At 41.2% G+C, this 13,908-nt stretch overlaps 1 protein-coding gene across 40 annotated transcripts in view; it reads left to right on the forward strand.

Moving 5' to 3' along the window:
- TTLL5 (tubulin tyrosine ligase like 5) overlaps window positions 1-13,908 on the forward strand; it is a 279,806-nt gene that overhangs the window by 40,678 nt on the left and 225,220 nt on the right. For 39 of the 40 annotated variants that reach the window (XR_004620456.1, XR_004620457.1, XR_004620449.1 and 36 more), the window contains 4 exons: window positions 229-298; window positions 746-830; window positions 11,416-11,517; window positions 13,275-13,366. Coding sequence is in view for 31 of the 40 variants with exons in the window: in XM_034643121.1 (XP_034499012.1) it covers window positions 229-298; window positions 746-830; window positions 11,416-11,517; window positions 13,275-13,366 (349 nt within the window). In the remaining 9 variants the exon portion in view is untranslated. The remainder of the gene's footprint in view (window positions 1-228; window positions 299-745; window positions 831-11,415; window positions 11,518-13,274; window positions 13,367-13,908) is intronic. The other variant, XM_034643120.1, reaches the window with a different exon arrangement.

The following is a 13,908-nucleotide window of genomic DNA, read 5'->3' on the forward strand; positions in this document are numbered from 1 at the left end:
TTGCTCTCTTTATTATGTGAGAATTGATATGTAAATTTATTTTTCCCCCATTGTAATTGGATACCAGTAGTGCTTGTAAGAGGTGTATTACCTGACCAGTTGAATGTAGGGAGGAAAACTTTTAAGAGTTGTAGTTTTCCGCTTTATTGTTTCTGAAAGGTCAAGAACTCTGCTCCTTTATTGTGAGTTAGGATTTCTGTCCTTTTATTCTTTCTCTTTACTCAATAGCCGAACCAGATTTCCCTGGAGGAGAACATCCTGGTCTCCCGTTACATTAACAACCCCCTGCTCATAGACGGTGAGTTGAGATTGGGCCCTTGACGGGCTCGATCTTGCTAATTTTAAAGAATATTTTCACAGTCTTCTCTAGTCAGTCTTTATGAAGCTAGTGTGAAATTCTTGGGAGCTGTGGCTCTAGAGATGAGGCTGGTGCCTTACCTACCTCATGGGATTATTTTGAAGATGAAATGAGAGAATAGAAAAGAAAGTGCTTTGTAGTACATCTGTGTGAGAGCTGCGCAGTCTGTATGTGTAAGCTCTCTTAATGTGTGTGTATGGTATATATATATATATATATATGTAGGAAATGGGTAATTATTATTTATCCTTAAAGGGCAAGGTCTGCAGGCAGTATGTGTTTTGTGGAGAGAGGAAGACTGCTAAAGAGCAGTCTTTTGTATTTCTTTGTTACATTGTCTTGTTCATTCTGTAACAGAAAACAAATGAACCCCAATTTTTTTTCTAGATTTCAAGTTTGATGTGCGCCTCTATGTGCTTGTGACTTCCTATGATCCTCTTGTCATTTATCTCTATGAAGAAGGATTGGCTAGGTAAGAGACTTTTGGGGGGAAGGGGTGTTTATTAGACTGGATCTATTAATGAGTGTGTTAAGATCAGACTGTTTCTTTCTGTTATGTTCAACTCAGAAAATTAGATTACAGAACATCAGTCCTGTTACTTTACAGTCTCACTTGCATCTCTGTACATAGGAACATGTATCTATATGTAAACACACACCTTTCCCAGCAGGGATGAGGATCACATTGTATTTTCATGCAATGGTGATTGTTATGGTGACCCTAGGGTATTAAGATAATTTGTTGTTGTTCTTCACAACCGATCTAGGAAAAAAGAATCCCGTATTGATTTACCTGTTATATACCAGACATTTATTTCAGTGCTCACAACAACAACAAGTTGATGCAGTTTTGTAGGTGGGGAAACAGGCTTCAAGGGAGAGGGAACTCGGTCATTTTCAGAGCTCTCCCAGCTGGATGGTAGTGGAGTGGGAATTTGAACTCGTGGACCTCACTCCAGAGCTTATAGCCTGAGCTGTTTCATGCTCTCTCATATTTTGGGGACATTAGCTGCTTTTTTTTTTTCCCCCACCTGCAAGTCATATACTTTACAGTGGTTGTATATATGTTATTCTGTTTCTCTTGAGGTGCTCTTTAGGTTTTAAGGTAACATGACTTACAAAATTAAGCTCAAGTTATAATAATTTGGAATTTTTCCCCCACATCCACAGAATTTTACAGGTGGCATTGTTTTTACAGGCTCTTTAAATTATTTAAACTAAATATGTAACTTTGCTGTGCTTGTGTTCTTTTCCCCCACAAAACTAATATATATATATATTTACTAACTAGCTTGCCCTGAAGTTCCTTTTCTGCATAGCGGTCTCACAGGACACAGCAGTTTAGGAAGTACTTGGCACCTGCAGTCAACCATGACAAGCTAAAATGCATGGTCTGGGTTTGTGTATTTTAGAAAATGCACTTGGAAGATAGGAAATATCAAGGTCAAAAGAAGGCTACCTGTTTAAGTTTAGGTGCTTTGACATGAATTATTGTACTCTGCCAGCTAGTATTTCAGCTTGTTATTTTAATTCTGTCCTAGACTCACATTTTTTGGTGCATCCTGTACCTAGAATCAGGGTGAGCACCTTTAACCAGCACGTAGCTGGTTGAGGTGAGTCTCCCCTTCACCTCTAGGTGGCAGCGACAGCATTCAGAAACATGGTCATAAAAGATTTTTGAGCTTGAGCGTGAGGAACACCGGAGGCTACTAAAGCGCCATGGTTCTGGACGCGTCTCCCTTGGAAAGGAGGGGGAAACTAAAATCTTCCTCAGTTTTTAGATGAAGGGCTGAACCAGGCATCTGAGCACACCCTGCCTCCTAGCCCTAATCAGCTTTTCATAGGCGGGCAGTTTGTAGACACATGTGCTCTCAGACTTTGAAGTATAGGTTTAAAAGCTGAGTCCCCATTCTATGTAGATCAAAAAGAAGGTAAAAGATACCCTTTCCTTCTACTCAGGTGTATAAGGTGCTGAGGGTCTTCCATTTGGTAAGTCGAGATACCTGAGCTTACCCTCTTGTCCAGCATGAGATTCTCCACCCTCTTCCCTCCCTCCATCCTCACCCCATCTTGCCTCCTGTGCTCTTCTCAGGACCTGATTCTGTCCCGCCACAAATTGAACTTCTTAAATAGGGAAAAGACCTCAAGGTTACACCCACTGTGTCTCAAGGATATCATACCAGCATGTTCTGCGTATTACTCCAAAGACATTGCACTCACGGTATCAGCAGCCCTCTCTGTTGGTAAAATTTAGCGTAGCTTTAAGGCCTCAGCGGTTCAGATAGGAGATGAGAGCACTAACAACATTCATCATAGAATTTGCTGTAGATAATGTGAGTGCTTTGGCTACCGGGTGTGTGTTGGAAGTCAGAATCCACTGAATTGAGTAACTGTCTTCTCTTGCCTCCAGCAGGAACTGTGTGTGTGTATGTGTGGGTGTGTGTGTACTTTTTTTTAATGGATGCTTTTTTTTCCCCCCAGAATAATTTGGAAGACAGTTTTTTGAAAAACTCAGACCAAATGGAACCAAATAATAGGACTGACTGTTCAGGGCTTTGGCTCGGTTAATCTAAAAGTATAGGTGAATATCAAAGCGTTCCACAAGGATGGTGCAGTATGACAGGCTGTTCGCGAGGCCCGCGAGGCTCCACGGCTGTACACAGCAACTTCCATGTGCCTGAGTTCCTGTGTTTTAATTCACTGTGTATCTTGGCATTCATCTGCTTCTTTTTAATCCTCAGACTCTGCTCAACTGTGTCATTACATTCAACAGTAGTCTGTAGCGTCTTCAGATCTGCAGCCTCTGGTAATTTGGGGTCACGTGTGTTTGCTGGAGACCTCACTGAAGATAATCAGTTTGGGATGAGATCACTAGGCCCTTTTACTTTGAGGCTCGACAAGGAAAACCGTAATTTTTCCTAAAGAGAAAGCACTGGCAGCATATATAATTGGCTTCCTCTTTAGAAAAGAAGGGCCTTCTCCTGTGTCACTTCTGTTTGGGGCCTCAAATTAATGCTTAGGAGACATAAAGATGAAGCTCATTTCACAAGACTGCTTTGTGAACTAAATATTTTTTAGTTCACAAAGGTCAATTCTTGACCCTTTATAAACTTATTAAGAAAAAGACCAGAAATAATTTCTTTTTAGATTAATAATTTCCAGTTGTCCTTGTTGTCTTAGTAACAAAGGAAAACTGTCGTTCTTTTCTTATACATGGGCAAAATATGGAGATGTCTTCTAAAAAATTGTGTTCCTCGTATTTGGGCCCAGCATTTTTGCCCCAAAGGCCCACCCTACTTTTGAGTTTGACAAGTGTGTTCCTGCTTTGCACCAGCAGGGGACGCTCAGTTTCTAGAGAGGGGTACCGTTCTCTACCAAAATGGTGTAGCTGCTTTTTCTTGTCAGAGATGGGATCCAAAAAGACTTTGCCCTGGATTTTACAGTTTTAGGTGGATCCAATACGTGGTCTAAATGATTTGATGAGGGCTTTTTTGAGACAGAGGTAATTGCCAAATTTTTCACTGCAACAGGAAAAATAAAAAGTTAAAAGAAATTAAAACAAAATTGACTTGAAAACCAAATGTGTTGTCAGTCACCCAAAGATAGGTAGCACTGGCAACGGGGAGGGGGAAGTGAAGGTGCCCGTCCACAGCACTGGAGACTCCCATCCACACTGGGAGGTGGGAGGCGAGGACAGTGAGAAGGTCCCACTCTGGATCTGCCTTTCTTCGGCCTTAGCCGTATTATTCAGTGGGAATTCAGAAAAGACCCCAAAGCATTTGTAATGCCTTTCCCTTCTTCCCCACCCCCAGTTCCTCCTTCAGTAGCCTTCCTTGCTAATTAACACTGGCTCCGCAGGGATATTTACCTTTTCTCTGCTGGATTCCTGTGGTTTTGAAAGAATTCAGGTACTTGTTGGTTGCCAAGGAATTCAGATTACCTCACAGGCTGCGCACTGTCCAGAATCTCTGCCACAGCAGCGAGGGGGGTGGGGGGCTGTAGAGACAGCAATGAGGGGAAGAAAACCCTCTCCAGTGCTCATTGTCACCCTCCCTGGCAGGCCTTTGCTGTTTGTGAAGTTTGAGTCATTTCTGGCTAGGAACACGGGGGATCAGGCTGGTAATCCCCTCCCAGACGGCTCTGTGGGGCGCTGCCGCGTCACTGCAGCGCTCTGGCAGTCTCCCGCCTGCAGCTGCTTGACAGCAGATCAGAGAGCGCTTGGGCCTCTTGTTCTCTTCCATCAGATTTTTCTGGGTCAGGCCAGGATGAAACCCAGTGGCTCCTGGCAAGGCCGCCTTGAGGTGCCATCTCTTCATCCTCCGAACCTTTCTGGCTTGGAATGGCTACACCTGCTGAAAGAGAACTCAGGTGCCACAGCCAGGGTCTCCTCGGGGCCGGCCTCCTCTCTCCTTTGTACGTTTGGACTGAAGATTTGTTAGATGATGCAACTGTCAAAGGGGAAAGGCTGACTGCACTGCCCTACCTCCAGATTATCTATGACTCTGGCTATGGTGCCGTATCTATGAAGAACAACATGGGGTTTGAATGGAGGAAGAGAGTTTAAAGGATTCCACGAAGTCAGTGCTTTCCTTCCTCTTTTGGTTCCACACTGGTGACGTTCCCAGGACAAGCAACTCAGGTGCAGTTTCAGTTCATGCTTATCCGGTACCTTCTATGTGCCTAACACGGGACCCCTTGCCACAGACACTCAAGAGTTTTAGACAGATTGTTACCGTTGTCTGCGTTCTCATTGAGGAACTTTAGAAAGCTAAAAGGAAATGTAGCTTTTGATTTAAGAATTCATTGTCAGAATAAAGATTATGTTTCAGTGTGGTTTAAAAAAAGGCATGTACTTGTCCATTCATCGGTGGGCTGAGAAATAGTACACAGAGTTTCAGATTTGGCAAAGAAGTAGAGGCTCCCCCCCCCNNGGGCCCCCCCCCCCTTTTTTTTTTTTTTTTTGGTTTAAAGGTCAAGGCTATGAAATTCTGTCATTAGAGCTTTTTCTAAATCTTGATTTCATTAGGAGGGAGATTCAAGACTCAATTCATCACTTCGATTTCAGTATGTGCTAGGATAAGTATTTGCAAACGTGGTCCTGGGGTGGCTGGTAGAGAATTACCTCTTTTAGGTCGAGGCTAATAAAGAGCTTGCATTGAAGCTTTCAGACCTGAACGGGTTGAAATCCGATATGCGAAGGTCTAAATCAGGGCTCGCAAACCTAAAGACTCACAAGGACATTCACTGAGAGTGAGTGTGAGTAGGGGGAGGGGCAGAGGGAGAGAGAATCTCAAGCTGACTCGGGGCTCCATCTCACGACCCTGAGATCATGACCTGAGCCCAAATCAAGAGTTGGATGCTTAACCGACTGAGCCACCCAGGTGCCCCCAAAATCTAGATTTTTATTGAGACACTCACTTCTGTTTTTAGACTTTGAATTTTGAAACCATTTCAGACTTCTAGAAAAGCTGTAAAAATAGCAGAGTTACCTTTTACCTTGCATGTAGAGATCTCATTCAGATTTTGCCATTTGCCCTAATAATGTTCTCTATAACAAATGGATCTGATCCAGGATCATATGGTCTATTTAGTTGTCATGTGTCTTTAGTCCCTTTTGGTCTGGAACAGTTCCCTCAGTCTTCCCATGACTTTTATGACCTCAGCATTTGTGAGGATTACAGGCCATTTTTTTAGAATGTTCCTCAGTTGGAGTTACCTGATATTTTTTCATGAGTAGACCCAGGTTATGTATTTTTGGCCAGAATACCACAGAAGTGATGCTGTTGTGGTTGCATTCTATCTGATGGCACACAATAACCGTTCATTGGTGTTTGACCGCTTGATTAAGGTGACATCGGGCAGATTTGTCTGCTGTAAAATAACTTTGTTTTCCCCTCTGTCATTAGTAAGTATCTTCAGAGGAGATTTTGAGACCATGTAAAATCTCATTCCTCATCAAGTTTTTCAGTGACTTAACTCTCCATTGATGTTTCTTGCCTGAATTATTACTGTGACAGTTGCCAAAGGGCGATTTTCTAATTCCATTATTCCTTTTCCTTTTATTATTTGGCATTTCACTCCAAGGAAGAGCTGTCTCTTCTCCCTGTTTATTTATTCATTTATTTATTTATACCAGTGGGGACTCAAGGATTCCTATTTTATTTGATGGGTTATAATCCTTTATTATCAGGATTTATTTTGACATGATACTGTCTCAGATTTGGCCGATGGGAACCCCTGAAAGCTGGCTTTTGTGTCCTCTCATTTCTTTGAGCACAAGATGTTTCAGGCTCCTCTTGTTCTTTCTCTGCGCCAGCTCTGGAATCAACCATTTTCTCCAAAGGGAATTGATTGCTTTTAATGGAGAATAGCATTTAGAAGTCAAGATGCAAGAGTTAGATAAACTCATTGCTCTGGAATATCTCTGCTTTCAGGTCCTTGAAAATGGGCAGACCTAGGAAATCTATGCTTGAATATATGTACGTATACACATACACACATCGACATCTATATTTATTTTTATATTTTTCTCCATATATTGTAAAGCAGGAGTTTATACTAATATCTCCAGTTCTCCTTCAAAACCACAGGGTTCGTTCTAGATTTTCCCTTTCCTTTTTTTTTCTCTCTCTTCTCCAACAGTGAGAAATCTGACTCCCATTATTTTCAACATATTAATTTACTCAATTCCCTTGTGTGTAGCCAGTCTCTGGACCTCCTTGACCACTGCCCCACTCAGATACCCTCCTTGTGTGGACTCTGACCCCTGTGGGCCCGCCACCCTGCACCGATAACCTCTGTGGGCTGCTTTCCTATCCTGTCCACCATCTTACTCCGTTAAGTCCTGGCTGCAGGAAGGAAGGTCTAATTTTTAAATGCTGGCCAAGTCATTCAAGTTTTGTTGTGTTTTTTTTTTTTTTAAACAGTTTGTGGGGAACTTGATTAGTAGGTTGGTAGGACCTCTGGTCTAGATGATATGAAGGAAATGTTGGGAACTGTTGACCAGAGATGAACGTGGTCTGTTTAATAGGGGCTTCAGTGAGAACCCTAATATCTTTCTGACTTAGGAGGGAAGATGAGCATGCATACCTTCGTGGCCTTCTACATTCCCCGTGGGGCTAAGCGAAATAAAGAGTGTAGCTTTGGGCCCTTTTATAACTTTCCGTTGAGCCTAACTTTTTTGTTTTTGTTTTCTCTATTTCTTACTTCTTTCTGCTTTTTACTCTCTTTAGGAGCCCACTCTGTGACACTAATAATCTTGTCCTTGCTGGAGTTCAGAATATAAATTCCTCAGTGAAAAGGAAGATTAGGACGAAGAAACCTTACTCATTAGAGATGCAGCCCTATTGAAAAAAGGGGTGTAGAAATGACAGATGTGTGAAGTACCAGGTTACCCAACCGCCAGGCTTTTGCCAGTCTTTTGTTGTTGTCAACCAAGTGAGATCAGGTCCTCATATCAAGGAGAGATGAAAGCCCTCTTTCTCTGAAGCAGAACCTTTTCCCTCCCTCTCGATCATTATTCTTTTGGTGGAGGGGATGGCAGGAGGTATGTCACTGTGAGGTAATGTCTGGGGGAGGCAGGCAGCCCCCGTGGGTCCTCTTTGCATTTCATAAGAATTCAGAGAATGGCAGTCTCCCACTTGATTGGAGAATGTCTATAGAAGGAAGATCGGGATGCTTAGGTAAGGTTACTTACCATGGAGTGACATGGTTGGAAGTTAGGTGATAACTACTGGAAGTTTCTGAAAAATCAGAGGTCCTTCTCACGCACAGACATAATGGTCATCAAACCCTTGTGCCTTAGCCGTACATGCCCGGTCAACATTTTCTCTTTGTCCACATCCTTCTTCCTGTCCTCATGTTTGTTTATTTTAATTTTGGGGCTTTTGGGGGTTGTTTTTTTACTTCTCTTTCTCTGGCTTTCATATATTTCTAGTACAGGGAATTAGGAAGCAGAGATAGTGGGTGGGTGAGAAGAAATAGAGAAGAGGAACATTTTTAAATGCTGCCCTTTAATGTGGTAGAAATTCATGTTGACTTCATAGTCTGAGTAAGCATATGTAAATAATTTGTCAATCATATGAAAATAAACTTGTGGCCTTCCAGGATTTTTTTTCACACACTTGGATGTGCCTCTTGGGAAAACCACTTTAGTGAGGGGTGATATGGTTATAGTGGTATGTAAACAGGGGCTGATATTTACCATAACCATTCGACTCGAGTGTCCTTTTGTTGATGTTGCGCATCGCTGGAAAGTTTTCTCTTTCCCTGCTTACTTCCTTCAGAGGCACGTATATTTTATACTTTGGTCTTCCTTTGACAATAGTCCAGAGTATCGGATTGCGGCTCTGTTTTCAGTAGGCTCCGTGTTTAATCCCTCTGTCTTTTGCCTTCATTCCAAATTCAGGAGTTAGTCTCTTACAGTGTGCTCATATTTCTGCTGTTCTTGCAGACCTAGGCTTTGTGTGCTAGTAATGCTGCCGTTATTACTTCTTAAAATGAACTGTATAGATCGGTTCTGGTATTTCAACAGATGACTTTTAAATCTATACAGTGTTATGCTGACAGTTTTTTTCTTTTTGCTTGATGCTCTTCATAGAATGCCATGGTGCCAGGCACTGTGTAGGTACCCACTAGATGTTTCTTGACCGGCTAACGCCCCATCATCCACAGCACCCCACACGCAACTTCCCAGGCATGGGTAACTCTGTTTTCATTTTTCCGCCTTCCTATTGGTCTAAGGTTCTGTAAGAGAAGCAGCATCTCGTGTTTAAGAACATGTGTTGTGGAGTGTGTGTGTGGGGGGTATTTATGAATTTATTAAAGTTACATTCTTTGAACTTAATGGTGCTTAATGGAAATGCAGTGCAGTGTTAGAACAGCCACTTTTGCAGACGGCAATATTGAGAGTGAGAAAATAATTCAACATAGGGAGAAATGATTGTTTCAACGTTTAACCAAATATATATGGGACAACAACCTTGTGACTAAGAGCATGGGTGTTAGTCGGACAGCCTTGGTTTTGATTCTGGCGTGCTACTTCTTTTTTTTTTAAAGTTTTTATTTAAATTCCAGCTAGTTAACATACAGTGTAATATTAGTTTCAGGTGTACAATATAGTGATTTAACACTTCCATAATATACTTGGTGCTCATCACAAGTGCACTCCTTAATCTCTCTCTTCCCCCCTCACTTCACTGTGTAGAAGTTTTTTATTTTGATGTAGTCCCGGTGGTTTATTTTTGCTTTTGTTTCCCTTGCCTCAGAAGACGTACCTAGAAGATGTTGCTACGGCCCATGTCAAAGAAGTTACTGCCTGTGTTTTTTTCTAGGATGATTTTTATGGTTTCAGGTCTCACATTTAGGTCTTTAGTCCATTATGAATTTATTATTGTGTAGGATGGAGGAAAGTGGTCCAATTCATTCTTTCGCATGTGGCTATCCAGTTTTCCCAATACAATTTGTTGAAGAGACTGTCTTTTTCCCATTGGATATTCTTTCCTGCTTTGTCAAAGATTAGTTGACCATATAGTTGTGAGTTCATTTCTGGGTTTTCTATTCTGTTCTACTCATCTATCTATGTATGTATTTTTTGTGCCAGTACCATACTGTTTTGATTACTACAGTTTGTAATATAACTTGAAGTCTGGACTTTACATCAAAAACTTGGGATGTACTGTATGGTGACTAACATAACATAATAAAAAATTTTTTTATTTTTTTAAAGATTTTTATNCTGCTTTGTCAAAGATTAGTTGACCATATAGTTGTGAGTTCATTTCTGGGTTTTCTATTCTGTTCTACTCATCTATCTATGTATGTATTTTTTGTGCCAGTACCATACTGTTTTGATTACTACAGTTTGTAATATAACTTGAAGTCTGGACTTTACATCAAAAACTTGGGATGTACTGTATGGTGACTAACATAACATAAATAAAAAATTTTTATTAAAAAAATATATATATAACTTGAAGTCTGGAATTGTAATGCCTCCAGCTTTGCTTTTCTTTTTCAAGATTGCTTTGGTTATTTCGAGTCTTTTGTGGTTCCGTACAAATTTTAGAATTATTTGTTCTAGCTCTGCAAAAGTTGCTGTTGGTATTTTGATAGGGATTGTATTAAATGTGTAGATGGCTTTGGGTAGTATAGACATTTTAACGATATTTGTTCTTCCAGTCCATGAGCATGGAATGTCTTTCCATTTCTTTGTGTCCTCTTCAGTTTCTTTCCTAAGTGGTCTATAGTTTTCAGAGTATAGATCTTTCAGCTCTTTGATTAGGCTTATTCCTAAGCATTTTATTGGTTTTGGTGTAATTGTAAACGGGATTGATTCCTTAGTTTCTCTTTCTGCTGCTGCTTTGTTGGTATATAGAAATGCAGCGCATTTCTGTGTGTTGATTTTGTATCCTGCGACTTTACTGAATTTATCAGTTCTAGGAATTTTTTTGGTGGAGTCTTGGGTTTTCTAGATACAGTATCATGTCATGTGCAAATAGTGAAAGTTTTACTTCTTCCTTGCCAATTTGGATGCCTTTTATTTCTTTTTTTATGTGATTGCTGTGGCTAGGACTTCCAGTACTGTGTTGAATAAAAGTGGTGACAGTGGACACCCTTGTCTTTTTCCTGATCTTAGCGGAAAAGCTCTCAGTATTTCCCCATTGAAGATGATGTTAGCTGTGGGTTTTTTCATATATGGCCTTTATTATGTTGAGGTATATTTCCCCCTAAGCCTGCTTTGTGGAGAGGTTTTATCAAGAATGGATATGGTACTTTGTTAGTGTAATTTTGGGCAAATTACTTAATCTTTCTAGGTTACATTTTAGTTTTTATATCTACTTTAAAAATGAAATACAATATTATCTACTTCAGAGACTTGCTTTAAGCAATGAATTAAATATTATATATGAAGCACCATGGGAATAAGCACTTATCAGGCATTCATTATTTATTAATGATGTCATCCTCCTTTTGTTAATATCACATTGATCCTGAGTTCTAGCCTGCATTTCCTTGAAACCCTGTTCCTGACTTTTAACTTATGTCCTTTCTATCAGGTTTGCAACTGTGCGATATGATCAAGGAGCCAAGAACATTCGGAACCAGTTCATGCACCTGACAAACTACAGTGTGAATAAGAAGAGTGGAGACTATGTCAGGTACTGGCTGCATCTGAGCCAGGAGCCAGAGAAGTCAGTTCCACTTGGGGGTGTTGTGGGTGTGGGAAGTCAGCTCGTTGTCCTACATTTATAATCTCCACGTAATCTATGGGAAGCCGTCTGTCATTTAGCACATTTAGCTGCTGCTTCTCCATTGCTTGCCCTCCCTGTTACAGTGTCACCTTTCTCTACCAAAATATGCCTTCCCAAATTTCGCCTTCACTGTCTTTCCTCACTTGACTTACAGGTGGGAATTTAATAGGCATATGGAACTTTTTAGAAGTCAAGAAATGAGGCTATTTCAGCACTTGGCAAAACGTATCAAAAGCTTTAAAAATATTAGTACCCTTTGACCCAGCATTTCCATTTCTAGGAACTTAACCTTAAGAAATAACAAGAGATGTGTGCACAAAATCAGAGAGAAGAATGTTCATGACTGTACGTTGTCAGGTGGAAAAAACAGGTTGCCAGACACTACTTGCAGTTTAATTTCTTTTTTGAATATATAAGATAACTAAAGCTGTTTATGTTTGCCGAGGGGGAGGAAATGGAAACTAGAGGGATATATACTAAAATGTTAGCAGTACTTAACTTTGGTGGACAGGATTATGGGCAGGTGACTTCTGTTTTCTTCTCCGTGCTTTTATGTATTTCCTAAATTTTTCTGAAGTAAATACTTGTATGATTGGGGGGAAAAAGTTAGGAATAAATTAAATGAAGAAAGGAATGAGGCCATCTCAGAAAAGGATTCAGTGGAAGGGAGTACCAGCCCAGCTGTGTGGAAATATTCCTTCTGCTCTGTTTTCTTTCATCCTGATAATTTTGCCAGAAAGTGGAAAAATAAAAAAGAAACCCAAACAGTTACTTTCTGCTCAGACTAAAAATAGGTGTCTAGAAGGTCCAAGGAAAGAAAGAAAAGAATCTGGAAGTGATGGCATAGTTGCCAAAGCTCTATAGATTTCACAGAGTGTCCTGTCACCAGTGTTTGGAATGGTTGAAGATACTATATCCTTCACTCTGGAAGATGAGCAGACATGCAGCTGGTGGGTGGTGGGCTGGTGGTAGGGAATGAGGGTGCAGCTTTGAAACACGGATTCCCGATTGCAGGCCCTTCCAGTGGTCATGGCAGTGTGCCCCCTCTGCCAGTCTGCTGTGCCAGCTGTGGGGTACTTCGTCGCTTTTATAGTTGCTCCCGTGCATTCTCCCTTCAGCGACAGCTCAGAAAGTATCAAAAAAAGCTGTGTCTACCACTAAAGAGGAGGGAGCTTGCTTCAGATGCTCACACAGTCCCGTGCTGGTTAGCTCGTTAAAATGCTACACTACATAAGCTCACTAGCCCACCCAGACTCAGTTCTGATCCGAAAATGGCATTAGAAGTTCTTCTGTGGGCTCGTGTGACGTTTACCACAAAGGCTAGGTTAGTATCTCTGCACATTTCCCTCTATTAATGTATTGTAACCACTCTTAAGTTGTTTATATTCTTTCACACATTTCTTCCACCCTTTCATGATACTTAATTGTTTGCTTGAGGAAGAATTTGCTGCCTTCTCCCCTCCCCGCCTCAATAAGGGAAGCCATATACATTTTCATTTCGATGATAGGGATATATGACAAAAAGGACCAAGAAAAGTTGCTGAGTGGAGGTCAGCAAAGGGAATGTTTTCCTAAAGATTAAAAGGACAAGTATTTGTAAAAAATCTGATTTCCACAGCCAGCCCTATTTGCATGTGTGACCTTGATCCATTCCTCTATTTTAGCTGTGATGATCCCGAGGTGGAGGATTATGGGAACAAATGGAGCATGAGTGCCATGCTTAGGTATCTGAAACAGGAAGGCAGAGATACAACTGGTGAGTACCAGGCCTTTCTCCTTGTTGACCTTTCTTCTCTGTGTAACCTGCCCTGGCCTCTCAGCATGAGTCACCCTCTTTAGTTCTGACAGTGTCGCTGAGACATCTGATGGGGTCATTGGTGGTGGTTTCAAGTTTTCCTGCCCTGTCCAAGATGGAGAACAGGCTTTCCATGAGCCCGGAAATCCCTTTTCTTGTTTCTAGTTTTGAAGGCACAACTTTTTCCTTTAGCCTTTAGTAAATTAATCCTTCTTGAGTGTTGAACTGCAAACTGAAATACTTTCTCCATATTGGCCCTGAGTGCAAATTTGTCCAAGTTAATCTCTCTCATTCATGTTGCTGAATTGGAGAATGAGCAGTGTTTAATATGAGTACAGGGCTTGGCATCAAAATGGACACAATTGCTGAGCCTTGAGCGGAGTGGGAAGCGCGCAGAAGGCTAAGGGAAGAGTGAGAGGAGAAGGCTGAGAGGAGAAGGCTGAGAAGGGAGGAGCAAGGCTTCTTTTCCATTCCATGTCTATCTTTTGACATAGCAGGCCACT

Source organism: Ailuropoda melanoleuca, chromosome 14 (genome assembly GCF_002007445.2).
Source record: "Ailuropoda melanoleuca isolate Jingjing chromosome 14, ASM200744v2, whole genome shotgun sequence".
NCBI classification, from domain to species: domain Eukaryota; kingdom Metazoa; phylum Chordata; class Mammalia; order Carnivora; family Ursidae; genus Ailuropoda; species Ailuropoda melanoleuca.